The sequence below is a fragment of the Ursus maritimus genome, unplaced genomic scaffold (genome assembly GCF_017311325.1).
Source record: "Ursus maritimus isolate PB19 unplaced genomic scaffold, ASM1731132v1 scaffold_21, whole genome shotgun sequence".
Lineage (NCBI taxonomy): Eukaryota > Metazoa > Chordata > Mammalia > Carnivora > Ursidae > Ursus > Ursus maritimus.
Window position 1 is genome coordinate 56,603,298 of NW_024424564.1, and position 26,848 is coordinate 56,630,145.

Here is a 26,848-nt window from a genome sequence, read left to right on the forward strand (position 1 = left end):
TGAGATCGTGATGTAAGCCAAAATCAAGGGTTGATGCTTAACCAGCTGAGCCACCCAGGTGCCCCTGTGCATTTTAAAAGATTTTTGAAACCTTTCTTCCTTCCCCCCTGGAAGAGGTGAGATGGCCTGTGTCACCCAGGCACAAAGGTTGGAAAGCCTCCCACTGGAAGGGGACAAGGTGTTTAGTCCTTCCTCAGTTTCTTCCTGTTCTAAGTGCTGTTCTGGTTGTTATTCATCTTGGATGGAATTTGTTGTATCCCAGGCAACTATTTGCCAAAGATTATGTTGGAGGAACGGAGTGGGGCCACCAGGAGCCTTCGTGCCTGGGACCCTTAAGGGGAAGGTCTCTGAGGGTTGGGCTTGTGCACTCAGTTTTTCTAGCTTCACATGCCCCCCCTCCCCCGCAATTCCATGCCATGCAAATGGGTCCTGATGACCTCTCAGCATCTGCTCTGCACCTCGCAGTTCAGGGGAGAAACAGTCATTTGGTCTTCGGGCTCCCAAGTCTGAGTTTTCCAGAAACGCGTATGTGGCCCAAATTCTGAGTCAGTGTGGAAGCCGCGCTCGCACCTGTGCTTGTTTGAGGCCAGATGCTCTTTATCAAACAGATATCCATCCTCACTCGCACTTTGCGGCTTTGGTCATCTTGTTGCATTGAAGATGAGGTTTTATTTTACATTTTTTATTCTTTTCGTTGTGTTAAGAAACAAAACAGCAGGCCCGCAACAGAGGTGCTTATGTGAATCCCCATGTCACCAAACCTGGAGGGACTTACAGTTTTGTCTCCCCCGAAACAGCATCTTAAGCCAGTCACCCAGGAACTGCCTGGTCAGGACTGTGAGGTGCGCAGCCTGGCAGACCCCTGCCTGCCCCTGAAGGAAGGGGGCTTGCGATAACCAAGCCTATTTTGCCCGGGATAATTTCCTTGCACCCGCTCCCTTCTGGCTGTAGAAGTCCTTTATTTTGTACATCTGCTGGCTGAGTGCTGCCTGGTGGGAATCAGTTTTTGCCCAAACTCTTAAAATTATTAATAGGCCTCAGTTTATCTTTTAATGGTTGTGAATTTCAAAAGTTTGAATCTTTACAATCAAAATTACTTTACTGTTGATGTAGTAGTGTTAATATTTCCCTTATACTTCATAGGCTATATCTCTTTTTTTTCTAGTTGTGCTCTTTATGTATTTAAAAGAGAAATATTCCCAGAAAGGAAAGAATCCCTGCTGTCCTATTACATGGGATGTTTCTGTTTAAAGTTTTTCTGTAAAACTCCTAATATTGTGTATAGAAACACACTATAAAGTGAGCCCTGGGTGTTCAGACTCCCCGGCGGGGCCTGTGAGAACATGGAGAGCTCTGACTCTAATATGGCTCCTATATAAGTATTTTGTAAAGGTTACATTAGCAGGTTGGCTCAGGTTATGTAATTATCAGATTTCCGTGACCAGTGCTAGACTTACTATTTCTAAACTGGAGGTGAATTACTTCACGTTGTTCTCTCTCTGGCAGGACCACAAGCAGACGGTGTCACTTTGCACTTGAACATGTCATCCACTTAGGTGTTAAAGGTATTCTTTTTGTGGAAAAATAGTGTTACTTCTTCCCAGAGTATTTTTATAAGCTTCATGTAAACTTTGGTGCAAAACACAGTCTCTTCAGTCATATGTTACAAGTAAAACTATGCAGTCCAAAGTTTTTTCCCCACTGGCAAGTTTCGGTGTTTTCTTACTATTTCTGCTGTATAAAAATAGCATGCTTAAAGTATTGAAAATGAAGTCATTGCACTGTGCTTTTTCCCTTTTAGTAGAATTCGCTTGTGTAGCTCCAGGGAGGCAGACGGCTTCATTATGAGCTATGCACAGTACTGGTGTTCTGCGGTAGCCGCGGGACCACATACAGAAGTCAGAAGGGAAAGGAAGGCAGAGATGTGAATGACTTAGGTTGCCTCTATTCATCTTTTTTAAGTGTTTCAGTAATATTTACCATCTTACTTTGTTTTAAAAGTGTTGTTTCCAGAAGAAATCATTTTACAGTCTCCCCAAGTGACAGGGAATTGGACACCAGAAGACACCAGAAGCAATGGACAGTCCACCATCAAGGTATTGCTTTGATGACTCTGAAATATTTAAATAGATTATATATTAGCTCTCAATTGCCTGGAGTGTTAGGGCAGTGTAATTCACAAGTAACCCAAGATCACAGCTCAAATGAAACGAAGATATTCATACTACGGATTTAGTGTAAAGTTTAGATACAACGGTACATAGGACTAAGATGGCCACCGTAGGGTAAGTGGGGAAAACCAAGATACGGATCTGTTTGTATGAACTTCTCATTTTAGTTTAAAATTACATGCTTTTTGTGTACATCCAGGCACATTTATGTGATTACATACTGCATAGAAAATGTCTGGACCCATATACATCCACCAAGTTGTTAACATTTGTAATCTTTATGACCATTACAAAGGTAGATATTTTTTACTTCTGCAATCCAGTTGTTCTATAAATAGTAACATAGTGCCTATTATGTGCTGTTCCATAGATTATTATGAGTAAAACAGAAGTGGTTTTATTTATCATTGTGTTTCCAGTAATGAGTAGAATGCTCCATGTCTGTGGGAGGTTTTAATCTGTAGTTCTGTGGTATTGGAATTTGCTTTTTTGAACATGTTTAAATTTATAATAAATACAAATTTCTAATTACGTCTAATATTTAGAAACTCTTTTACCATTTTATAGCTCCTCTCAAAAAATGCAGTAATGGGAGTTTTGAAATGCCTACATATTCGCAAAAGAATTCTATGAAGGAAAGGAAAAAAAGTTTCTGTTAAAATCATCTTTATTTCTTACCTGATCTAAAAGTAGACAGAGGTCCTCATTGGAACAGTGTCCTCTGCAAACTCTCCATCATCTCACTTCCTGGTCCACTCCATGGCCTGATTCTCAAGGAGGGTTTGTGATCCTGAATGGGAGACGTGAGGTGGGGGAAGTATTACCGTTTGTGTGGATCACATTCCTGATTAGCCGAATCTTAATATTTTTAAATGCAGAACATTGCCTTCTTACGAATTAGCTAGGTTGCACATAAACTCAAGGACATTCCACACATCAACCGAGATGGAATTACAGAGACTGAATTTACCTTCCTACCTTAAATAATTTAAAATCAGACAAAACACATGGCACAACAGTTTCAGACATTCGTACATCAGATACCGTAGGGCAGTGATTGCTGAGAGTGGAAGCACACGAGGTGACCCCTGTGATTGCCCCAGCTTACCATCTTCAGAGTTCCCAGGCCAGGGAGCAGAAAGGGGAGGCCCATGGTCTACAGAATTGAGGAGACACCCCTGACAGTGCAAGGACAAGATGTGACAGCTGGAGGAGAGCACAGGAAAGAGAGAACTCTCGGGGTCTGCACAGGCCCCCTTGAGTTTTCAGCCCAGGACTCATGAATGCATGCCGGTGAGGAAAAGACCCGAGCCCGGAAAAGAAACCCTGAGAGCAGAGAGGAATCCTGAGTCCCCACGGTGCTGGGCATGGTTTGTTCCCACAGCCGGCGAATTCACAGGGTAACAAGCAGAGTCCTCAGAGGGTGTTGCCTGAGGATTGGGGAGAGCCTGGCCCCCCACTGCCTGCCACCCCACCACAGGCTGAGAGTAGCTCTCCAAGTAATGCAGCCACATCCCACAACAAAGGTCAAGGATAGTTGCAGGAATACAAAAATATATACCCATTGAGGTGTAAAATTCACAATGGTATCCAGAAATAAACTGAAAAACACAACCCATTATAAGAAATTTCAATTAGTTGAAATCAACTCAAAAAAAAAAAAAAAACAGTGGTAACAATCAGCAGACAAGGACATTAAAACAATTACTATAACTATACTCCATCTACTCATAAGGAAGAGGAACACACAAATGTGTTCAGTGGAGATACAAACAAAGACAAATTTCTCTTCTAGAGACAAAAAAGTCAATGTCTAAGATGAAAAATAATTAATAGCCGACTAGGCACTATAGTCAGAAAGACTATAGAAACTTGACAAAAAGAAACAATAAAAAGATTTTTTAAACAACAGCTCTAAAATATAAAGTGTATTAAAAAAAGAAAAGCATCAGTGAGCTGTGGGACACCTTTAGCAGCCTCGCATCTGTGCAGTTGTCCCCGAGCGGGAAGTATAAGGAATACTAGAAAAAACAGTGAGTGGAAACTTTCCTGATTTGATGAAAACCATAAACCCTACATATTCAGGAGACTTATTAACAGACCTGCAGTACGAGAAATCTGAAGAAGACTGCACTGAGGCACATGACAATCAAATCCCTGACAGCCACTTACACAGAGCAAATCTTGGGAACAAGGGAAGTCTCATCGCATGCCGAGGAGCAGAAACAAGGCCGGCAGCAGGCTTCATGTTGACAGCGGGGTGCGCCAGAAGACAGCGGGACGGCTCTGAAGGTGCTGGCAGGAGAAACTGTCAGCCCAGAACTCTGTGCCCAATAAACACTGTAGAAATGAAAGGGAAGTAAAAACGTGCTCAGACATGCTCAGGCTGAGAGATGGGGGTCCGTTTACCGCTGACCTGCACCACTGGACACAAGTCCATCAGCACACGGAAGTGACGGCAGGTGGGCATGAGGGTCTACCCAGAGGAACGAGAAGGACCAGAAACTACAAATAGGTACACACATTTAAATAACTTTTTCTTTTAAAAAAAATTCTTTAAAAGGTAATTGACTTTTTAAAAAGAAGGAAATCCTGTAAAATGTGACAGCATGGGTGGGCCTGGAGAAATTTATACTCAGAGAAATAAGCCAGTCACAGAAGGACACATACTGCATGATTCCTTTCATAAGAGATTTCTAAAGTCAAACTCTTTTTTTTTTTTTAAGATTTTATTTATTTATTTGACAGAGATAGAGACAGCCAGCGAGAGAGGGAACACAGCAGGGGGAGTGGGAGAGGAAGAAGCAGGCTCACAGCGGAGGAGCCCGATGTGGGGCTCGATCCCAGAACGCTGGGATCACGCCCTGAGCCGAAGGCAGACGCTTAACCGCTGTGCCACCCAGGCGCCCCTGAAAAAGTCAAACTCTTGGAATCAAAAGAGCAGAGTGCTAAGAGGGTAGATCTGAAATGAAATCTTACCACATGAAATTTCATAGTTTTAAAAGATGTTTGACTTTTGAAAGCTGAAATAGTGACACTATATTACAGAGTCTGTAACATGTAGACCTAAAATATGCAATAATAGCACCAGGGATGGGAGAGGAGAGTAGTATTTCTTACACTGTGTTGATATAATTCACTTGAAGGAAACTGTGATCAATTAAAGATACATGCTCTCAACCCCGGAACAGCTACTGGATAACGATACAAAGAGCCAGAGCAACAAGGAAGAGGAAAAGGAGTCACAAAAGTTATTGGTTGAAAAGTAAGCAGAAAAAGAGGGACACACGGACAACTGCCATAACCTGAGTTCTTTCCTACCCACTCGTACAGTGTTTATGTAGATGGGGTGTTGACATCTCTGGCTGTAATCGTGTACCTAGAACAGTTGAGACAGAAAGCAAGTAGCGAGGTGGGAGAGTTCAGTCTGACTGGATCACAGCACATGTGTGTGGTCTAGACACGCCAGGTAGGAGCTGAAGATGGTCAGACCCAGCTATATGCTGCCTGTAAGAAAACGTTCTAAATATAGAGGCACAAAAAGTCAAAAGTAAAAGATGGGAAAAGATAAAATCAAAAGGAGGATGGAGTGGCCGTGTCCATGTCCGGGTAGGTTTCAGAGCACAGGTCTTCGGGATAAAGGTGGCTTCGTAGTAACAAGGAAGATAATCATCAGGAATGCGTAACAGTCCTGACACATATGCACCTGATAACAGCCTCAAAAGAATGAGATGGAAACTGATAAAACTGCAGAGAGAACGGGACAAATTCCCTGTGCCTGTCAGCGATGTCCACACTCCTCCCTCAGTTAGTGACGGAAAAGAAAGACAGAAGATGGGCACAGCACAGTGACCTGTCAGCCACTGTGACCTAAGGGGTGTTTGTAGAGAAGGCCACCCGAAGAGATACACAGGATACGTGCACTTTGTGTAGAAGTGGACACACAATATTCACCACTGTAGACCCTATTTGGGGCCATAAAACAAGTCTCGTTTAAAAAGATTAAAGTCCTACAAAATAGAAAGAACCACATAGAAAGAATCAAGTTAGAAATCAATTGCAGGAAGACCTCTAGAAAATCGCCCAAATACTGAGAAACCAAAAGCACACTTATATGTAACCCACAGATCACAGAAGAAATCGGTGCCGAAATTAGAACACTTCTACCAAAAGGAACGTGATTCCGCAGCACGGCAGAAACGGTAAGCCGCCGCTAGAACACTCTTCAGGGGCGTTCATAGCCCTGAACACCCAAAGTAAGGAAGAGCAAAGGTTTCAACTCCGTGACCTAAGCTTCTTCCTTAGAAAACTAGAAAAACAAGAACAAATGTAATACGAACTCAGCAAAGGAAAGAAAATAACAAAACATTGGCAGAGAAATCAGTAATCTAGAAAACAGAAGGAATGGTACAGGGATCCATGAACCCAAAAGCTATTCTCAAAGAAGATCAATGAAATTGCTAAACTTGAAACAAGACTGATGAGGGGAGGCATGAAGACAGATTCCCAGAATGCAGGAGAGAGGCGACCTTACTACAGACTCTGCAGATGGGAAAGAAGAGAGGGGAATAGTACTGGGGGTGTCAGTGGGACATGTCAGCTGGCCAAGGTCGTGGGCTGTTGGACGCCTAGTTAAATCTTATTTCTGGGTGAGATTGCCGTGTGGCTGGGTGCCCCAGTCAGGGCAGGGAGGCATCCCTCCCGTGAGACCTGAACAGAGCAGGCAGGTTCACTGGGACGACTCCTGCCCAACTCCCCTGAGTGGGACCATCATTCTCTTCCTGCCCTCTGTGTCCAGCTTGCCAGTGGCAGACCTCACATTTCTCAACCTCTATAGTCACATGAGCCAATATCTTATAATAAATCTGTTTACCTATATATACATATATCCTATTGATCAAAAAGATCAAGAGCTCTAGAGAACTCAGATATGTATGTGTAGTTATACGTATGAGAGAGACCAGGAAGGAGGCTGGTTTAACATTCCAAAGTCTCAGTCAGTGATACTCATCATGTTAACAAACCTAATCCCCACAGACGCAGAAAAAGCATCTGAAAAGATCCGACATCCATTCCTGATTTAAGGGAAGGGAACTTCCTTCACCTACAAAAAAAACCTACAGAGTGAGTAACAAGATGCACTTTTCCCGTGAAAGTCAGGGCACTTCCAGTCCTGCCACTTACTTACGTTGAGCACTGTACACGAGGTTGTAGACCAGCAACTTGCAAGAAAAATAAGAGGCACCAGTGTTGTTATGTGTAAAATCTGACGCACTCCAAAAAGAAGTCATTGGAACCAATAGATTAGCAAGCTTACAGGATATAAGGTTGGTATACAGAAGTAAATTCTGTATACACTGGCATAAACACCCAGAATTGAATCTATAATACCATATAAAGTAGCATCCAAATGTTCCAGACGTTAGGGACGAATCTGACAAAAGATGTACAAGACTACACTAGGAGACCTCACAACACTGATGAGAGAAGCTGCTGATGCGTCAGAAGACCCAGACCAGTCAGTGAGCTCAGTGCTGGTCCCGTCAAATCTTAGCAGACATTTTTGTGGAAATTGACAAGCCAGTTCCAAAATTTATATGGAAATGCAAAAGGCCGAGAATTTTCAGAACAACTTTGAAAAAGAACAACAAACTCAGAGAACTCATACTGCCTGATCTTGAAACATTTCACAAAGTTACAATAATCAAGGTGGTGTGGCACTGTCATCGGGATAAACGTGTATCAGTGGAATGAAATAGAAGCCTAGAAATAGACCCACAGGAGTTTGGACAACTAACTTTTTCTACAAAGGTGCAAAGGCAGTCGCAGTGGGAAAAGGAGAGCCCTTTTAATGAAAGGCACTAGGACAATGGGACGTCTGTATGCAAGGGTGTGTACGTCACAGCACTCACAAAGATTAATTCAAAATGGATCATAGCCCTTAATATAAAGCCTGAAACTAAAATTTCTAGAAAACAACATAAATCTTTTCATTTTTGAGAGAGAATGCAAGCAGGGTGGGGGGAGGTAGAACTTTAAGCAGGCTCCACACCCAACATGGAGCCCGGTGTGGGGCTCGATCGCACAACCCTGAGATCATGACCTGAGCTAAAAACAAGAGTTGGATGCTTAACCGACTGAGCCACTCAGGCGCCCCAAGAGAAAATCTTCATATCTTTAGGTAAGGCAAAGAGTTTTCAGATGTGATGCCAGAAATGTGATCCATAAAGAAAAAAAATAATGAATTTGGAGTCCAATGAAATTGAATATTTTGCTGTTAAAAAGACATGGTTAAGACAATGAAAAGCCAGTTCATCACTCGAGCATGAGACTCTTAAAACTGAACCAAAGACATGAACAGACACTTAACCAAAGAATATACAAATCTCCCTTGGCTTACGCTGGGATCACATCCTATTAAACCCGGCATAAGTTGAAAATACCGTCGGTTGAAATTGGATTTAACACACCTAACGTACCAGACATCACAGCTTAGCCCAGCTAACCACAAACATGCTCAGAACAGTGGGGCAAAACCAGCTAATGCAAAGCCTATCTATAATCACGTACCAAATACCCCCTGACGTACGGTACTGCACCCAAAGTGAAAAACAGCGCGGCTGTCAGGGTACAGGGTATCGGTTGTTGATGTCGTGATCGCAGGCTGACTGGGAACTGTGGCCGCTGCCCAGCATCACAAGAAGATCGTACCACCTATCGCTAGCCCAGGGGAAAGATCCAGATTCAAAATTTCAAGTAGTTTCTGCAGAATGCGTACCGCTTTCACACCATCGTAAGACAAACCACCGTCAGGAACTGTGTATACAGATGGTAAATAAATCCATGAAGAGATGTCCGGCATTAGTCATGGAAACAAAACCACAGTAAGCTGCCACTACACACGGATTAGAGTGACCAAAATTAAATTAACAGGACTGAGCAGACTAAGGGTCGTGAGTATGTGCGACAACTGGAACCTTGTACAAGCTGCTTTTGAAAAGAGTTCCTTAAGAAAGCTAGACCCCACACTGGCCATACAATCCAGCCACCTCACTCCTGGCGTTGGCCCCTGAGACCTGAAAACACACGTCCGTCCACACAAGGGTCGTGCACAGATGTTCCCAGCAGCGCGCTCAGTAATGGCCAACCCTGGACACAGCCCGGTGGCTGGCCACATGTGAGTGAAGAAGGGAACAGCAGTACGTCGTTTTGGTGGAAGAGTACTCAGCAGTGACAGGAGCGAAGTGTCGACGCGCGGGACAGCATAGCAGTTACTACACGGTAGAAAGACGTCAAAGAGTGCGTAATCCAGAGCATTCTAGAAAATGTAACCATGCTGTTGACAGCGGGGGCGTGACGAAGGGGCATCTTGTGGGCTCAGCAGGTGTTTAGCTCGTCGCGTGTGTCCACGTGTCACAACTTGTCCAGTTGCACACTTTAGATGTGCACATGTTCTTGTGTGTCCTTGATACTCTGGACACTCGTAATCATGGGAAGGAAAATTACTGACCTTCTGGACTAAAACTGGCAATATATATACCATTTTTAATGTAAAACTTTGTAACTATTTTACTTCTAGAACCTGTCCTATGAAAGTAATCGTGTTAGATAGGATGCTGCCCGATTCATGAATTGTTGAATAAAACCAACTAGATCTTCAAAAAAAAAAAAAAATCGTGTGATTGCACAAAGGTCAATGTGCAAAGCTGTTTATTACAGCCTTGTTTGTAATAGGGGAAATCTGAAAACCAGTTTCCTTGGCCCAAGACAGATTGAGTTTGTTTACACACCCACAGAACCAGTTCCCGGGCAGGATGCGGAACGCAGTGGGGCCCTGGCAGCACCTGAGAGGCACGTAACGGTCCCCTCAGAGGGGGTGCTCGCCTGAGCCGTCCCGGCAGCTTGCTCCTGCTGTGGGGGAGAAGTTTGCCTGAGGGGCTCTGCGGGAGCAAGGGACCAGAATTGCCTTCAGCCACTGCTGGTTTCCCCTTGTAGGTGGGCAGGGGCAGGGGAAGGGTGCAGGAAGAGAAAAGATGCCCCGTCAGATAAACGTCACCCTGTGTTCTGCCGTCACTACACAGATTTTAGTTCATTCATGTGTATTTTTGTAAGGGATTCCAAAAATCCCTGACATGTCAGATACTCCGTATTTTTACTGTGTTTTGAAACCTGTGACCTGTGATCCATGCAAAGAGCTGTTAAATAGAACTAGAACATTGACATAGAGGTGTTTATGTTCACTCTTTAAACCTGTGTAAATACAAAGCTTTTTTTTTTAAGGCCGTTTTCTGCATGATTCTTTCTAGAATAGGAAAGCCATGAAGGACCACACTAAGCACGCAGCCAAGGAGAAGCGGGCTGGTGCCCAGGACACGCCGGGGTCGGCGGCCTTTGCTGAAAAGTCAACTAATCTGGGTGCGTATGGTGAGGGGTGAGCGACCTCGGGAGCCCTTGCCTGGAAGATAGGCCCCTTGAGAAGCTCACTCCCGCCAGGGGTGACCGGTCAGGACGTGTGTGTGGTGTGACGGCAGCCAGAGAGATGGGCCGAGTGGAGATGTGAGGCTTCACGCTCGGTACTTTAACGTGACCACAGGCTATCTCTGATGGCCTTCTCCAGACCACGTCTCTGAAGTCTAGGTCAGGTGATGCTGCACAGGTCAAGGGGGAAGTGGCCCGCATCTTTGCTCTCGGGAAGCAAAGTTCACTTTCCCGACTGCCCGGCGAAGATGAGGTTATTGGCAAGCGTACCTTGGCAGCGGGCTCCTGACCAGCGGTGTCGTGACCGTCTTGGCGGCCCATGCTGACCTGTGCTCCTGACCTCTGCCTGACACCGGTTTTCACTTTGAATACAGTAAATGAAGTTCAGACCTTCAAGGTGAGAGAGAAGGAATTTTTCAATCCCGTGCTCAACGAAAACCAGAAGTTAGCGGTTAGAAGAATCCTGAGTGGCGATTGCCGCCCGCTCCCGTATATTCTTTTTGGACCTCCGGGAACCGGGAAGACGGTGACAATAATAGAAGCTGTTTTACAGGTAACCACAGGGAGTGGCATGGCTACCAGTGGCCTGAGCTGTGTGCCGTGTTCATGTCAGGAGGTGGGAACGAGCTTGAAAAAAACCCGTTATTTCATGCTTAGCCAAGTCTGTTTTACATCGTTTATGGGAATATGTGGGATTTTCAAAGTTTATTCGTAGGTGTAGAAAGACTCTTTCTTCTTAGAACGGTCGACCACTCTGAGCACCTGACCGGCTCGGTTGGTGGAGCACACAGCTGTTGATCTCAGGGTTTCGGGGTCAAGTCCCACGTCAGGTGTAGAGATCACTTAAAAATCTTCAAAAAGAAAAAAAAGAATGGTTGACCATTCGATCACATCATGAATTTTTGTTGCAGAAAAGAAGTTCCCTTTACAATAGCTAAGGCACCATTCTGCAGAAGTTTCTGGTGGCACCATATTTAAAATGGAGCTTATAGAGATAGTGTGTGTGTGGTATTTGTGTGTCATTCGGAATTCAGATTAGCAACCGTGCACCGAGTGCACAGCTGGCATGATACCGTGAGCCACACATCAGATCCAATCTGATGCTCTCTGCCCTGGTGGGGGGACAAGGTTAGGGTCCTGGAGAATAGAGAGCTCTCATCTCCTCTCATGTGTTGTTGGCATGAGCACATGAGGGGCAGAATCATCCCTGCGTGTGTCAGCGGCGGGGCGGCAGTCACAGAAAGGGCTGGCGTGAGCCCGCGTGGTGCGCAGAAGCACTTGACAGGTTGACATTTATCTCCCTGCGTGTCCTGTGTCCTGGGTGAAGGTGTACTACGCTCTGCCGGACAGTCGGATATTGGTCTGCGCGCCCTCCAACAGTGCGGCGGACCTCGTGTGTCTGCGGCTGCATGAGAGCCAGGTGCTGAGGCCCGGGGCCATGGTCCGTGTAAACGCCACCTGCAGGTTCGAGGAGGTGAGCCGTCACAGCCAGCCGGAGCAGAAGGGCCCTGGCCACCCGCATTCTCCTTCCTCTGTGAGACAGACTTTCTCAGTGTGTTTTTTGTTAAGGGTTGGGGAGGGGCAGAGGGAGGGAGAGAATCTTCAGCAGACTGCGCGCCGAGCACAGAGCCTGATGTGGGGCTCGATCTCACAACCCTGAGATCATGACCTGAGCCAAAATCAGGAGTCGGACATTTGACTGACTGAGCCGCCCAGGCGCCCCGTCATTCTCCACTTTATTAAATGCTGGTGCTCCTCTTTTATTTGGTACCCAAATGTATTGTTTTTGGGGGGTCCGTTTTATTGATTAACCTATAAATACCCCTTTAGGAAAGTTAGAAGTTCTTGGTTTGGTTAACAAAAGAAACTGAATCCAGGAAATGTATGCAGTTGTTTGGGGGAAGGGTCTGCAGGATTCTGTGTTCTGTTCATGGCTGTAGTCGGTAGAACATGGACTAAGTTGATAGGAAGATGTAAAATATTTTGACTTAAGAAAATAGTCTTAAATCATTACTTAGTCATAACTAAGAAGTGGGAACAGGACATTTTCTTTTAGAATTCTTTTCAGCTTTGTGACTATGTCCGATTTAAAGAAACACTTGAGAAGTAATACTTGAAAAGTAAGCTGGCCCCACCCCTCCCTCCAGACTGTCACCGATGCCATCAAACCCTACTGCAAAGATGGAGAAGATATCTGGAAGGCCTCGCGCTTCAGGGTCATAATCACGACGTGCAGCAGCGCGGGGCTCTTCTACCAGATCGGAGTGAGGTAGGCACTAGGCACGGCTCGCAGCCCAGGGACCCGCAGCAATAGGCTTTCTATCCTCGTGGAGCTTCCGTGCGGGGTGGGATACGAGAACACGGGCTGGGGGGCAGGGAAGACCCCAGCAGCAGTTGGGAAGCCGACGGACAGCTGGGGCTGCACGAAGCTGAGAGAGTGGAAACACGAAACCGTGTGGACTGGTAAAAATAACTTTAAATAACTGATTTATTAAAAATTGAAAACTTAAGTGCTTATATTCTAAGAAAGATACATAACGTTAAGTTTCTTCAGCAGGCACTGGACCATGAGGTAGAAACATGGAAGCATGCGGTTTCCTCGTCTTTCACAGGGAGGGACCTGTGGGTGTCCTGGTGGGGTTGTAACCTGACTCCCTGTGGAAAGAGAAAGGTGGGAGCCCAAAGTGGCTTCACTGCACGCCAGTGGCTCTGATGGCGTCCCTGTCGAGCTCAGAGCAGAGTTTGTCCTGTTGCCAGCGGCTCTGGGGCTTTCGGCACAGTGTCCCTGCTGCAGATCTTTTCTCCGGGCTTACAGTGGGGCAGGGGCTGCCTGGGGCCTGGAGCACATGCTCGGCACTCTCCCCTGGGCCCCCGTGGGTCTGGAGTGTCGGGGTATAGTCCTAGCTCAGAGCATGCTGGAGAGGGCGAATCAGGGAGGACAGCAGCCAGCATGTGGGGGCGTTGCTCAGCTTGACCAGTTCACCCGGTTCTCCCCTCTGCCATGTCAGGGATACTGAGGCACAGAGGTGCTTCGACCTGCCCGGCATCACATGGTTTGTGGGCGGTGTGTGAGGAGCACCTGCTCTGATGTGAAGCTGTTGCTGCCCTGCCCGCGCGGTCTCTCGTCAGTTTGCTCGTTCCCACCCCTCGTCCTGTTTGCCTCCGAATCCACTCAGACAAGCACAGACATCGCGTACAGAGTCCCAGGCGCCGGCGGCCTGTAGGTCATCCTGACCGGGCGATCCGCACCTTCCTGGGCCGGCCTGCCAGGCACTGGTGCAGCCGTGGCCACGCGGTGTGTTGGCTGTTGCTTGCTAAGACACTTTGACAGAAATGACCATTGAGAACATGTTTGGCTCTAGAGTCGGACATTTTACACACGTGTTTGTGGACGAAGCAGGACAGGCGAGTGAGCCAGAATGCCTTATTCCGCTGGGGCTGGTTTCAGATGCCAACGGCCAGGTAAGGCCTGTTTGCTGTGTGCTTCTCATCCCCTTTTTCCTGCACTGCTGGGTGCTCTGCATACCTGACCTCCGTCTCTGCACAGGACAACCCCAGGTGACAGGCTCAGGTGAGGTGCTGAGGACCCTGGGGCTCTGAAGCTGGGACCTTGTGTTCACATACTTCATTCCTTGTGGACGGGAAAGGAAGGGCTGCTCTGCCTTCGGGTTCGCTTCTAAAACACCACTGAGAGCAGTTGTGCAGCCAGGGGGTCCTTCCAGGCATTGCCCTGGCTCACTGCCCGGGAGCTGACCTCTCTGCCCCCTCCCCCGCCCCCGGCTGCTAACCCCGGTTATCCTGGGCTGATGCTTTGGCTCTTTTCCTACTCACACCTGCTGCCTCTCCCAGTACTCATCCTGGTAGTGACCTGGGGTCCTCCTCCTAAGCTCCCCTTATCCCTGCTCTCTGCACATGTATATACTCAAGGAGGGCCTTTCCAGCTTCTCCTGGGCCCCCTGACACCTGTCTCCTCCCATCTCAATTGTCAGGTGTGGGGGCTGCATAGAGACAGAGCAGGGAGCAGACCTAGTTTAGCTGCTGCATGGGCCAGGGTTGGCAGGATGGAAGGGAAAAGGGCAGTGCCAGGAGGAAGGGCACAACACATGCTTCCAGAAGACCGGGGCAGAGGCTGTCCAACCAGTTTTTTCCTTCACATCCCCCACTGCTCTTGTCTGAGCCTCTGCCACCTCGCTCGGGCAGCCGTGCCGCATCCCCTGTCTACTGCAGCCCAGGTGATTGTGGGGGCCCGCTGCCTCCCAGCCTGCACTCAGGGAGCCTCAATCTGCCATCAGAAGGCAGGAGGCCAGGCCGTTGCATGCGTGGTGCCCCCACACCTGGTTCCTGAGTCTCCCCTGGCTGTGGTGGTGAGTGTGTGTGACCCCTGTCTCCCTGCTCTTGTGTGGCTGCCCCTTTGTGTGCTGCAGATTGTCCTTGCCGGAGACCCCATGCAGCTCGGACCTGTCATTAAGTCCAGACTCGCCATGGCCTATGGGCTGCACATCTCTATGTTGGAAAGACTGATGTCCCGGCCAGTGTATCTGAGGGATGAGGACGCTTTTGGTGCCTGTGGCGCCTACAACCCCCTGTTGGTAAGCACAGACTCCTTGTGGCACGTGATTCCTCGTGGTGTTCCACCGCAGTCCCTGTGGCTGCTGGCTCTGGTCCCTGTGTGCACTGAGCCGCACCTGGGGGAGGGGGGAGGCAGATACCTCACACACCCCCTCCCATCTCAGAGAGGACTTTGGCCAACACCTCTGTCTCAGCCACTCAGACGGGTGCTTCACAGCCCCAGAGGGATCCAGAGTTCCAGGCAGTCCCATCCAAGGCTGATGGCTGAGGTTCTGTGGGGCCAGACACGGTAGGAGTGAAATCTGGGTTACCCTGGGAAAACGGGAAAGTGCCTTCTAATTTGTCATCCGAAAGACAAGGCCATGTGTCTTCCTGTGCTGCTGGTTTGCTGGTTAACCTGCAGATTCCCCAACTGTGACTGTTTTGAGGGATGGGCCTTGCAATCTGCATTTTAGCCCGCCAGCCCCCACCCACCCACCCAAGCACACTGGAGCTAGGGAACCTTGGGTCTCTGGGGTCCCTCATTAAGATGAGCCAAGTAGCATATTCTCTGGATGCCTACGGTACAAAAACAAGGAGAGTTTCTTCTAAATTTTAACAGTGAACAGAAATGAGATGCAGTGATCCTGGGCAGATTTACCTGGAAATGGCTTGAGACCCTTGCCAGGCTGTCAGTCCTCAGGCCCTGGAGAATAGGAGAGACGAGAGCATGTGGGAGGTGGCGGGTGCTGGGGAGCACCGGGCTTCAGGAGGCACTAGAGGACCGTGTGAGCTGGTGGTGAACTTGTGCTGGCCCAGACTGGGCAGTAGAGAGCCCCCTGCATGTGGGGGACAGCTCTGTGCCACCCAGCATCCATGTTTCCAAGCCTGATGGGCGGGCAGCTGGAGGAAGGGGAAGCCTCCAGCCAAGGCTGGGATGGCCGTGCTGCGTGCTGGCCTCCTTCAGGCAGGAGCCTCAGCCTCTGGTGTAGGCACGGGTCAGACAGGGTGGCAGAGCTGCCTCGGCCTGAGTGCGCTGCATCTGCTTTCTCCCCACAGGCCCTGAAGCTACAGCGAGTGTCTGGGGACAGAGGGCCTCTCTCCCCTGGCACCCTATAGGCTAACGCAGGGCCTGGCTTGGGGAGTGAGAAGCTGAGATGCCAAATTGAGTTTGGGGTTTTGATTAACATCTTGGGAGACTGGACATATTATAATGACTGAGTTGACGTTTGCTGCCATCAGTTAGCAGAAGAGTCTTAGGTCCTACCAGGTCCTCCCCCCAGGAACAAGGGAGGGTGCCTTGTACTGAAGGACGCCCCAGGCCAGGTGGAGGCGGAACATAGGTTGTTCTTGCTCCCGGTGCTGGTGACGTCACCAGCAGCCCTCCACAAGGTCCCGGCCAGGCTTCCAGCTGGCTGTGGGTCGGGGGGATGTGCCCTTCGCCACCGTGGTCTCGTGGCCCAGGCACCAATGGCCACCTGCAGCTGAGCTAAGACAAGGCTTCGTGGGTTCGTGTAAAGGCCAGGGCTGCAAGAAAGTGGACGCAGAGTGAAGTGTGCAGCCGGACACACAACCAGTCCCTCTGCCCCCAAGGAGACTGCTCAGCTGTCTACACACAGGAGACTATCCAAGCAGCTTCCTCCTCTTCTCTTTGCCCGATGTTCACCTCTTCTGTTAAGACACAGACTCTGGGCCTGCCCGTGGGTTCGGAGGAGCCGGCTCCAAACCACTTTACTTCTCAACAAACCCGTTGTTCTCAGGAGCTTTGCAGTCCAAATGCATCTTCTGAGGGAAGAGCTCCCCTGTCAGGGACAGTGCATTCCAGTCAAGTGGTGGACGTTAAAATCCCTGGGATAGAGAAGACTCGCCTTTCATACCCGGCGTCAGTGAGGAGCCCAGTGGGGGTTAGGGTACCCTGGCGGCCGTGGGGAGCCAGGCCTGGGCGCTCCATGCAGCCATGGGCAGGTCTCACAGGCAGCCCTGAGCAAGTGTCCGCCTCGCTGTGGGGACCCTGGCCACAGCCATCACAGTGGCATTGTGCAAAGCCACATGGATGCCCACAGGCTGCTAGCAGCTGCCCCACCACCTGAGTTTCCCAGGAACCTTCCCTCCCTCTGTGCAGGGAAAGGAGGGCAGGGCGGCTTGAGTGCCCAAGGCCTGGGGTACGGCAGCAGTGGGATTGCCGCACGGGAAACGGATGGAGAACGGGCGAGGCCTTTCTAGGCCGTGATGGTGCCCAGTGATGGTGGTTGTGATGGGGAAGCCACGGAAAAGGGGAGGTGGGTCAAGAAGTCTTGAGCCAAACAAGACAAGGGGGTAGGGAGAGGCTGCAGTCGGGAGCGGGGCAAGAAAAGCCAGTTAGACTCTAGAGCCTCAGCATTTTCCAACCTGCAGATCAGGAGGAACCTGTCTAAGGGGAAGGGTACCTGCAGCTCCCTGGAGAATGCAGTGGACTCCCAGGGCCTACAGATGGGGGACTGGGACAGAGCTCACTCCCTGGGCACCAAGACCTCAGTTTCAGCCTGTCAGAATCTGCCTAGGCCAACTCTTTTGAGGTGACCCATCCAGGTGGCCCTGGGACAGCCAAGGCTGGGTTCGGGGCCAGGTGGTTGGGAGGATTTGTCAAACTGACAGGGCACAGGATGGACAAAGGTCCAGTTCAGGCTGGAACCGGGGTCATCTGTAGCTTTCATTCAGCTGTGGAGTGAGAGGATTTGCTTTCCGACGTCCAGCAGACAATATGCCTGCAGCAGCGGCATCAGCTCCAGGGTTAGGAGGAGCCTGTGTGCCCCTGCCTGGGGCCTTCCTGGGCCTGGACTGATTCCTACTGGGGCCCAGCAGCACAGCTGGGGAGGCCCAGGGCGGTCTGGACACAGAGCAGACAATGTGCCTTCGCTCAGCCTTCCCAAGAGCCTGGCTGCGGCCTCCCCCAGGGCACAAGCAGCTGCCACCTCCAGAGGCTCCTGAGCCCAGGCAGCACCCGGCCGGCCCTCAGCCCAGTCCACGGCCACACTCACCCGCCTCCAGTGCCATCCCTGTTCCCTGACCATGGGAAGGCATGGCCAGAGACCCCTTTCCAGGGGCTGGGGGCACAGGTGAGAAAGGTGAGCAGGACGCTTTTCAGGGTGCCTTCGAGACTCCAGGGGAGAGTGGGGCCTGGAGGTGGAAGCAGCCCTACAGAGGCTGAGGGGAGAGCCCAAAGAGGCTCACAGCGGCCTGCCAGCCCTGCAGCCACCTCCTTGCCTGGCTTCAAGCCCTTCCTGTTCATCACCTGCTCCATCAAAACCACCACTGGGCGGCTAAGGCTCACCCAGCCACTCCCCATCTCAGTCTCCCAGCCAAAGCCCCATGATCAAGAGGGGGCTGGAGACCTCCTTGAGCCCAAGGCCCAGGCTCCCCTTGCCTCCACAGCCTCCCCAGCCAAGAAACACCCAGCCAGTGTCGGCCTCAACTCCTCTGTGGACTGGGATGCATTCACCCATGAGCCAGCTCTGCCGTCTGCTCCAGGTCACAGGTCACCTACAAATCAGGGCCTTTAAGACCTGCGCCCTCCTTGGCTCTGAAAAGCGAAGATCTGCTTATGGCATGTGCTTTTTTTGTAGGGAATCCTTTTAAGTCAGGCTCACCTGTTTACCCTCTTCATGAAATTTGTGTTTTCTTACAAGGTCTTAGAGGGAACAGTTTAGGGGAGCCTGAGTGGCTCAGTTAAGCATCTGCCTTCAGCTCAGGTCATGATCCCAAAGTCCTAGGATCAGGCCCCAAGCTGGGCTCCCTGCTCGCCGGGGAGTTTGCTTTCCCCTCTCCTTCTGTGCATGTACTCGCTCACTCTCTGCCTCTCTTTCTTTCTCATAAATAAATAGAATCTTTAAAAAAAGGGGGGGGGGAGGGGACAGTTTAGCCCTGTCCTTAGTTCTCTCAAGAAAGGGCTGCTCTGACCCAAGTGTCCATTGATAGATGAATGGATAAAGAAGATGTGGTATAGACATACAATGGAATATTACTCAGCCATCAGAAAGAATGAAAGCTTGCCATGTGCAACAACATGGATGGATCTGGAGGGTATAAATGCTAAGTGAAGGGCCACCTGGGTGGCTCAGTTGGTTAAACGTCTTTTCGACTCAGGTCATGATCCCAGGATCCTGGGATTGAGTCCCGCATCAGGCTCCCTGCTCAGCATTCCCCCTCTGCCTGTTGCTCTCCCTGCTTGTCCTTTCCCTCCCCCACCTCTCTCTGACAAATAAATAAAATCTTCTTTAAAAATCCTAAGTGAAATAAGGTAGAGAAAGGCAAATACCATATGATTTCACTCATTTGTGGAATTTAAGAAACAAAACAAAGAGACAAACAGGCTCTTAAATACAGAGAACAAACTGATGGTCACCAGAGGGGAAGTGGACGGGGTGTGGGTGAAAGAGGTGAAGGGTAATGATTAAAAGTGCAGGTATCATGACAACCACTGAGTAATGTATAGAATTGTTAAATTAATTGTTAAATTGTTATATCGCACACCCGAAACTCATATAACACTGTCTGTTAATTATATTTTGATTAAGAAACCAAATACCTGGTTCAAAAAGTTGTTAGAGGTGCAAGAGCACTTCCTAATGGGTGGCAGGTGACAGGCTAGGAGAGGGGGACCGGCAGAACCCTGGGGCTGTGATATGAGGTGGGTCTCGACATGTTTCTCTTGGACGGAAATGCAACATGCGTGTGCCGATTTGGCTTGGGACCTGCTGCCAGCTCTCTCCTTGCAGGTTACAAAGCTCGTGAAGAACTACAGATCCCACCCAGCTCTGCTGGCACTACCGTCCAGGCTGTTCTACCACAGAGAGCTTGAAGTCTGCGCAGACCCCAAGGTGGTGACCTCCCTGCTGGGCTGGGAGAAGTTACCAAAGAAAGGCTTCCCCCTCATCTTCCATGGCGTGAGGGTGAGTTGTGCACTGAGGGAGGGTCCAGGAGGACGTGGCTCAGCTCCAGCAGCTGAATGACCCCTCAGTGCTGTTCATGGGTTTATGCCTGTTCGTCATGTATGCTTCGTTCATTTCAGTTGTTAATGAAGCATTTGTGGTCGCTGGTGGGCTGATGGCCATGCTGGTGCTGGAGAGTCAGAGCAGTGGGGAGGGCTTCTGCCCCTGCAAGGCTGGCCCATCAGCCACTCGGGTGACTGCATACCGAACAGGCTTTGGAGGGTATCACTCTAAAGGAGTTACATGGACAGTATTAAAAATGTCGTGTAACTGTGAGTGGGAGGTTGGGCTGACGAGCAGAGCTGGGGGAGCCTGGGTACCGGGAGCTCCCATGCCCACCAGGAGTGACCACACACCTTGTGAGTCTGTCAAGTGAGTGAACTGATAGAGGGTGGGGAGAGCCTCCCCCCATCATGGCCTCACCGGGTGGGGGGGTTCCCCAGTAGGAAAGAGCTAGATGCTCAGTAGTCCAGAAAATGACAAGGGTGCCCTAAAATCAGGGTTTGTATCGGAATTTGGTTGTTAGACCAGAAGTCCTCGTTTGCATTAACCACGTCCAGGTTCTCATCCAGAATTGAGGCTGCACCCAGACCCTAGGACAGGAGGAGCTAGTGCCGGGGTGCCTCTGGGGTGGTGTCTGCCCTCTTCTCCGTGCAGCCTGCTTTCAGGGTGCATGAGTGCAGGTGACAGCACCGCTGCCTCGTGCCTCTGAATGTGCCTGCTTTCTCAGAAGTGGATGCAGAGGTAGAGTTGCATATTCAGGTGTGGCTGTGGAATGCCTGTCCTTTGGACAAAAGAGAATTCAAGGCAAGGGGGTTCTGTGGTGAGACCAGTACCCCCTAACTTGGAACACGGCACAAGCCCCTATTGGCTGGTGCCGTCTTCCAGCCTTGTATGCTGTTCTCCCTCCCAGGAACATTCTGCCCTTGCTCTGTCCGTGCTCAGAGCTTTCCTATACACCAGAAAAACAGGTGAGAAGAGGTAGCAGGGGACCAGCAATCTCTCTAACATTATCTAGACGTCCGCCTAAGGAGAAGTAAGCAGAGCTGCTGCAGAGAGCCAGCTTAACCTGAGTGCATGACGTGGGACAGGCGCGTGGTGTCCGTGAACAGAGGGACCAGTCTTGTTCTGCCCATATTAATTCATGTATTTAACGCAGTCTACAAAGAAGTCGCAGTGGGTTTTTTCATGAGAAAGTGATGATAAATGTGAACGTGTGTTGTAAGTGTGCACAGAGCATAGAGAATGTGATACAAAGCAGCCAGGTAACATGCTACAAACTAGCAAATAAAAGCATACTTTAGACTCAAAAAACCACCACCACCACCACCACCACCGTAGGTCAGTGGAACAAAGTCCAGAAACATGTATTTAGTGAGGATTTTTTTAAGGGCCTTATTTTGTCCCAGACTCCACTCTATGCCCTGAGTATAAAATGGGGACAAGGCCTCTGGGGCTGGGTTGCAGAGAACATCGTCTACTCCCTTCATTTGAGCAAAAAGGGTTTTATCACCAGTTTAATGGCCTCGGGATTGCTGGCGAGGCCTGGCTCTTGCTCTCCCCTTGCACACTCACCCTTGGCTCCTACAGGCCACTCCCAAGTCCCTGGGATGCAATGTGAGACACTCTCCCTGGCAGGCACCCCCTCTTGGGAGTGTTACCTTGACTTACACCTTCCCCTGGGGAGGCTCTGGAAGGACCTCTGTCTGACTCGCTGCTCCATCCCCATGCCCAGCGCATCTCAGCAGGGGAAGTGCAGTAGAGCGTGCTGCGTGAACATTGTAGGGCAGGGCTGAGCCCCAGGGTGGCCCAAGGAGGGACCACCAAGGTCACTGTGGTCTTGTCCTGGTAAAGAAGGAGAGTTGGAATCCTGCGCCACAGTGGACAGGGGGCTGATCTCTGACTGACTTCTGCTGTGCTAGAGTTGGGTAAGACAGCACAGTCCTGTCAAAGCCTGAGATACTGACTATGTGACCCTTTACAGAAAAGACGTGGCAACCCCCGGTCTAATTTAAAAAGCCAGCTTTGGACTTATTTATGTTTTCTTCTCTTTGTTTTGTTCATTAATTTCAGCTTTGTCTTTAAGCAGCCCCCTTAATAACTTCCTTATTTGTTTTCTTTGCTGTAATTCTCATACGATGGGCACTTCATTCCCACACTCCTCATCCTCTTGATTAGGGAGGCAGTGGGGTGCCGTCTTGTAGCTTTCTCTTTCCACACGTCTGCTGAGAGAGCATCCTTTCAGGACTTTCTGGACGTTTATAACTTTCTCTTTATTTTCTTTTTTGATCCAAGGGTTATAGAGAAGTATTTTTTCTTAATTTCCAAGTGGCTAAGAATGCTTTTTACCTTTTTTTAATTTATAATTTTATTAGGTTCCGATTGAGAACTATGGCCTGTAAACTCTTTGCTTTTACAAATTTATGGCCAAATAGGCATCAGGTTTGGTAGATGTTCTAAGGACATACCCTTCCCCCCCAAATGCATCTTCTCTATTTGAGGGATATAAGTTCCGTATACACTTTTTTAAAGATTTTATTTATTTATTTGAGAGAGAGCACAAGGATGGGGGGAGGGGGAGAGGGAGAAGCAGACTCCCCGCTGAGCAGGGAGCCCAACTCGGGGCTCGATCCCAGGACCCCGGGATCATGACCTGAGCCAAAGGCAAATGCTTAGTCAACTGAGCCACCCGGGCGCCGCTCCATATACATTTTTTAAATAAACTTATGGAGTCTGTTACTTAGCTCTTCTGTGTCCTGACTTAGATTTTGCCTACTAGGTCCTCCCACTGAGGGAGAGAGAAGAGTGGTGATGTCTCATGTTACACTTGTGCTTTTTTATCAAATTCTGTTTGAATGTCTAACGGTTTCTGCCGTATGGGTTTGACAAGTTTATGACCGTCTTTCTCGCCGTATTATGTTCTTCTACGGTTCCATGGTTTAGCCTTAAATTCTACCTGGTAACAGTAATGTTGTCACTCCTTGCTGCTTTCTTTTTGTAAGATTTATGTATTTATTTTAGAGACAGAGTGTGTGTGGCGGGGGAGGGGCAGATGGAGAGAAATCTCAAGCAGACTCCCCAGTGAGTGGGGAGCCCAACTCAGGGCTCAGTTCCAGGGCTCTGAGATTATGACCTGAGCCAAAACCAAGAGTCAGAGTCTGAACCGACTGAGCCACTCAGGCGTCTCTCCTTGTTTATTTTTATCTGGTATCTTTGTCCTCGCTTTTTATTCTTTATTATCTTATTTTAGGTATCTGTCTTAGAAGAGCTAGTTTTTATGTTTAACCCAATTTGAGAGTATCTGCTTTAATGAGATAAATTAGTCCAACTTAGGGTTGGTCATTTATCTTTAGTCCTTCATCTTTACCTTTTTTATTAATTATTATTATTTCTTCCTTTTCCTTATTCCTTGTAGGTGATTGGTTGCTATTCATTGAATGTTTTTCTTTTCAGTTTCTAAGCTTCATCACACTGAAGGTTTTTTTAGGATCTTATCTATTACAAATCTAAAGGACAAATTATGGGGCGCCTGGCTGGCTCAGTTGGTGGGGCATGTGACTCTTGATCTCGGGCTTGTGAGTTCAAGCCTCACGTTGAGTGTAGAAATTACTTAAAAAATAATAAGCTATAAAAAATAAATAATAAAGGATAAATTACATATGACTTAACAACAGCAAAAAACATCCTCAAGGGGCACCTGGGTGGCTCTGTAGGTGAAGCAACTCCCTTTGGCTCAGGTCATGATCCCAGGGTCCTGGGAGTGAGACCTGAGTCGGGCTCCCTGCTCAGCAGGGAGTCTGCTTCTCCCTCTCCCTCTGCCCCTCCCCCCAACCTTGTGCTCTCTCTCTAATAAATAAATAAATAAAAATCTTTTTAAAAAATCATCAGAATTAATGCATTCTAATTGCTGTATCCGGTATTCTTTTGTGTGTGTGTGGTAAAACACATATGATGTAAATTTACTCCATTGGCCATTTTTAAGTGTACGCTCCAGTGCTGTTAAATATATTCACATTGTTTTACAGCCAATTATTAGAGCTTTTCTACCTCCCCAGACTCGGTCCCCATCACGCACTCTCCCCCCGGCCCCGCCGTCTGCTCTCTGTCCCCGAGCCTGACCACTGCAGGTGCCTCCTCGGAGTGGAACCAGACAGGATGTGTCCTTCCGTGTCTGGCTTACTTCACTCAGCACAGTGTCGGCAGGGCTCCCCCCAGGTCGGGGCAGGTGTCAGCAGCTCCTTCCTGTCTAAGGCAGAGGACCACTTCACGGTGTCGATGGGCCACATTGTGTCTGTCCCTTCGTCCGTCGGAGGACGCTGGGGTTGCTTCCACATTTGGTCTGCTGGACTAACGCTGCCGGGAACGTGGCTGTGCACATACTTGTCCGCGTCCCTGCTTTCAGTTCTTTTGGGTATGTACCCAGAAGTGGGATTGATGGGTCATATTGTATTTCTGTGATTAATTTTTTGAGGAGCCTCCACACTGTTTTCCACAGTGACTATAGCAACTCACGTTCCTGTCAGCAGTGTCGGGGGTCCAGTGTCTCCATATCTTCACCCACACCTGTTTTGTCTTTTTCATAGTAGCCGTGTGTGAGTTGGGGTCTTGGTGATGAGTGACGCTGAGCACCTTCGCCTGCTTGTTGGCCAGCTGCATGCCTTCTTTGCTGCTTGCCTGAGCGGCCCACACCTAGATGTAGGGAGGGAGTGGGACCCTGAGTGCATGGTCACCTGCCTGGCCCGTGACAGGGCTGTGCTTGCCACCTGCTGAACTGACCACAGCTGGCCGGCCGCATCTGCAGGCCGTGCAGTCCGCGCTCACTCTGGCCCCCTAGGCTCTGGCTGCCCCAATCACCTTTCCCTGCCTCTAGCATGCCCCCTGCACACGCATCTGTCGGCGCAGGCCTCGCTGACTGTCCACTCCTGTTGCCACAGATCACACACGGCCCCCAAGCAGCCTTTGTCCTCTGGGCTCTTGTTGCGGTTGGGGTGGGTGTCACCATTACTGAAGCTGGTCTTCCCTGCTGCAGTCTCCGGTCTGCGGGAGCGCGGGGTGTTTTCGGTCATATTCATGTCGTACTCCCAACACCTGCTTCTGCTCCCTCCTTGTTCATAGTCCCCCTCACAAGCATCTGTTGAGGAAATGAAGTGATGGACGTCCCATTCTTTTGTCTCCTAATTCACTCAGGGCAGTGAAGCTCGTGAAGGGAGGAGCCCATCGTGGTTCAATGCAGCCGAAGCTGTCCAGGTCATGCGCTACTGCTGCCTCCTGGCCAGGGGCATCTCCAGCCAGGTGTCTGCGAGTGACATTGGTGTGATCACGCCCTACCGGAAGCAGGTGTGGACCTGCCGACCACTCCTTTGAGCGTCCTTGTTCACGGAGTCTGGAAGGAGAGTGAAGACTAGCTCCTTTACGTGGCACAGAGTCCCTCCACAGCCACTGCATCTGCGCCCCCGCCCAGCAGGAGGCTCCCACTGGCCAGCCCCACACCCCGTAGTCCTGGTGCTCAGACCCGGGGCACGGAGGGGGTGCTAGAGCTCTCGGTCTGTTCACCTGCCGGCAGCAGTGAGGGGCCGGCCTCCATGCCCCCCTGGGGAACAGAAGCTTCCCCTACGCTGAGCTGTCTCCTATTCTGTATGCTTTTCTCCAAGATTTCAAATGGGGTTTTCTTTCAGCAGCACCGTTGGAGAGCCTTGTCTCCAGACACAGAGTGCAGGGCCCGGCTCTGCCCAGTCCTCCAGGAGCTCACTCTTCACAGAGATGCCCCCTCCCTTCCTGCAGTGGTTGCACAAAGCCTGCTTCCAGGCCTGTGTCCAGCCACTTGGCCCTGCCCGACTGAGGTCCCCACACCGTCCCCAGGGGATGGCCGTGTGCCCCCGCCCTCCGCTGTGCACTCATGGGGAGAGGGAAGCTTCGATGCTGACACACGCTGCCCCCTTTCCCCAAGTGTACGGGATCTGAAATCAGAATCTGTGTTATAACCAACTCAGATGAAACAGGATTTGGAATTGAAAAGCAATATTGCTTATTGGTTAATATTTGGTTTATGCTTAAACATATAGAGAAATGGTCAAATTTGTAAAGTTTTACCTTTATCTGCTTCAAAGGTGGAAAAAATCAAAATTCTTTTGCGAAATGTTGATCTGATGGACATAAAGGTCGGATCGGTAGAGGAGTTTCAAGGGCAAGAATATCTGGCCATCATCATCTCCACCGTAGGTGTTCCTGTTTTTAGCGGGGGTGGCAGTGTGTGTGGTGTCCGCCGATGGCTGTGGGGTTCTTGGCACGTCCGGTAGGAAGGGGCAGAGGCCCCTCGATAGCGCAGGGAAGCAGTCGCAGGATGGAGGTGCTCTGGCATCGTCGCCAGCCCTGACTGCAGGAGCTCCTTAAAAACTCAGCTATAGACACAAAAACAGACCGAGATCCAGGAAGAAGTGGTAAATACGCTGGAGAAGGAGGAACAGGTGCTCAAAGAGAAGGGGATGGAAGGGCCGTGCGGGGATGGATGCCCGCCCTCCCAGGCAGGCCGCAGTGGCTCAGCCCCGCGCCCAAGGAGCCCCAGCTGTAACTCTACAAACTCCGTGTTTCACTTGTAAATCCTCTTTACTGAACAGCACATGTTAACTCGTAAATCCTGTGTGTTAACAGCACACGTTAACTGCAGAGAACTTAGAAAATTCAGGT

General features: G+C 49.6%; 1 protein-coding gene across 1 annotated transcript in view; it reads left to right on the forward strand.

Annotated features, from left to right (window-relative positions):
* The window catches only part of MOV10L1 (Mov10 like RISC complex RNA helicase 1), a 67,435-nt gene that overhangs the window by 40,054 nt on the left and 533 nt on the right, over window positions 1-26,848 (forward strand). The window contains 11 exon segments of the mRNA XM_040637750.1: window positions 1,507-1,565; window positions 2,002-2,096; window positions 10,478-10,586; window positions 11,024-11,202; window positions 11,977-12,123; window positions 12,797-12,918; window positions 14,012-14,111; window positions 15,074-15,238; window positions 19,952-20,125; window positions 25,352-25,501; window positions 26,272-26,379. Coding sequence (XP_040493684.1) covers window positions 1,507-1,565; window positions 2,002-2,096; window positions 10,478-10,586; window positions 11,024-11,202; window positions 11,977-12,123; window positions 12,797-12,918; window positions 14,012-14,111; window positions 15,074-15,238; window positions 19,952-20,125; window positions 25,352-25,501; window positions 26,272-26,379 — 1,408 coding nt within the window.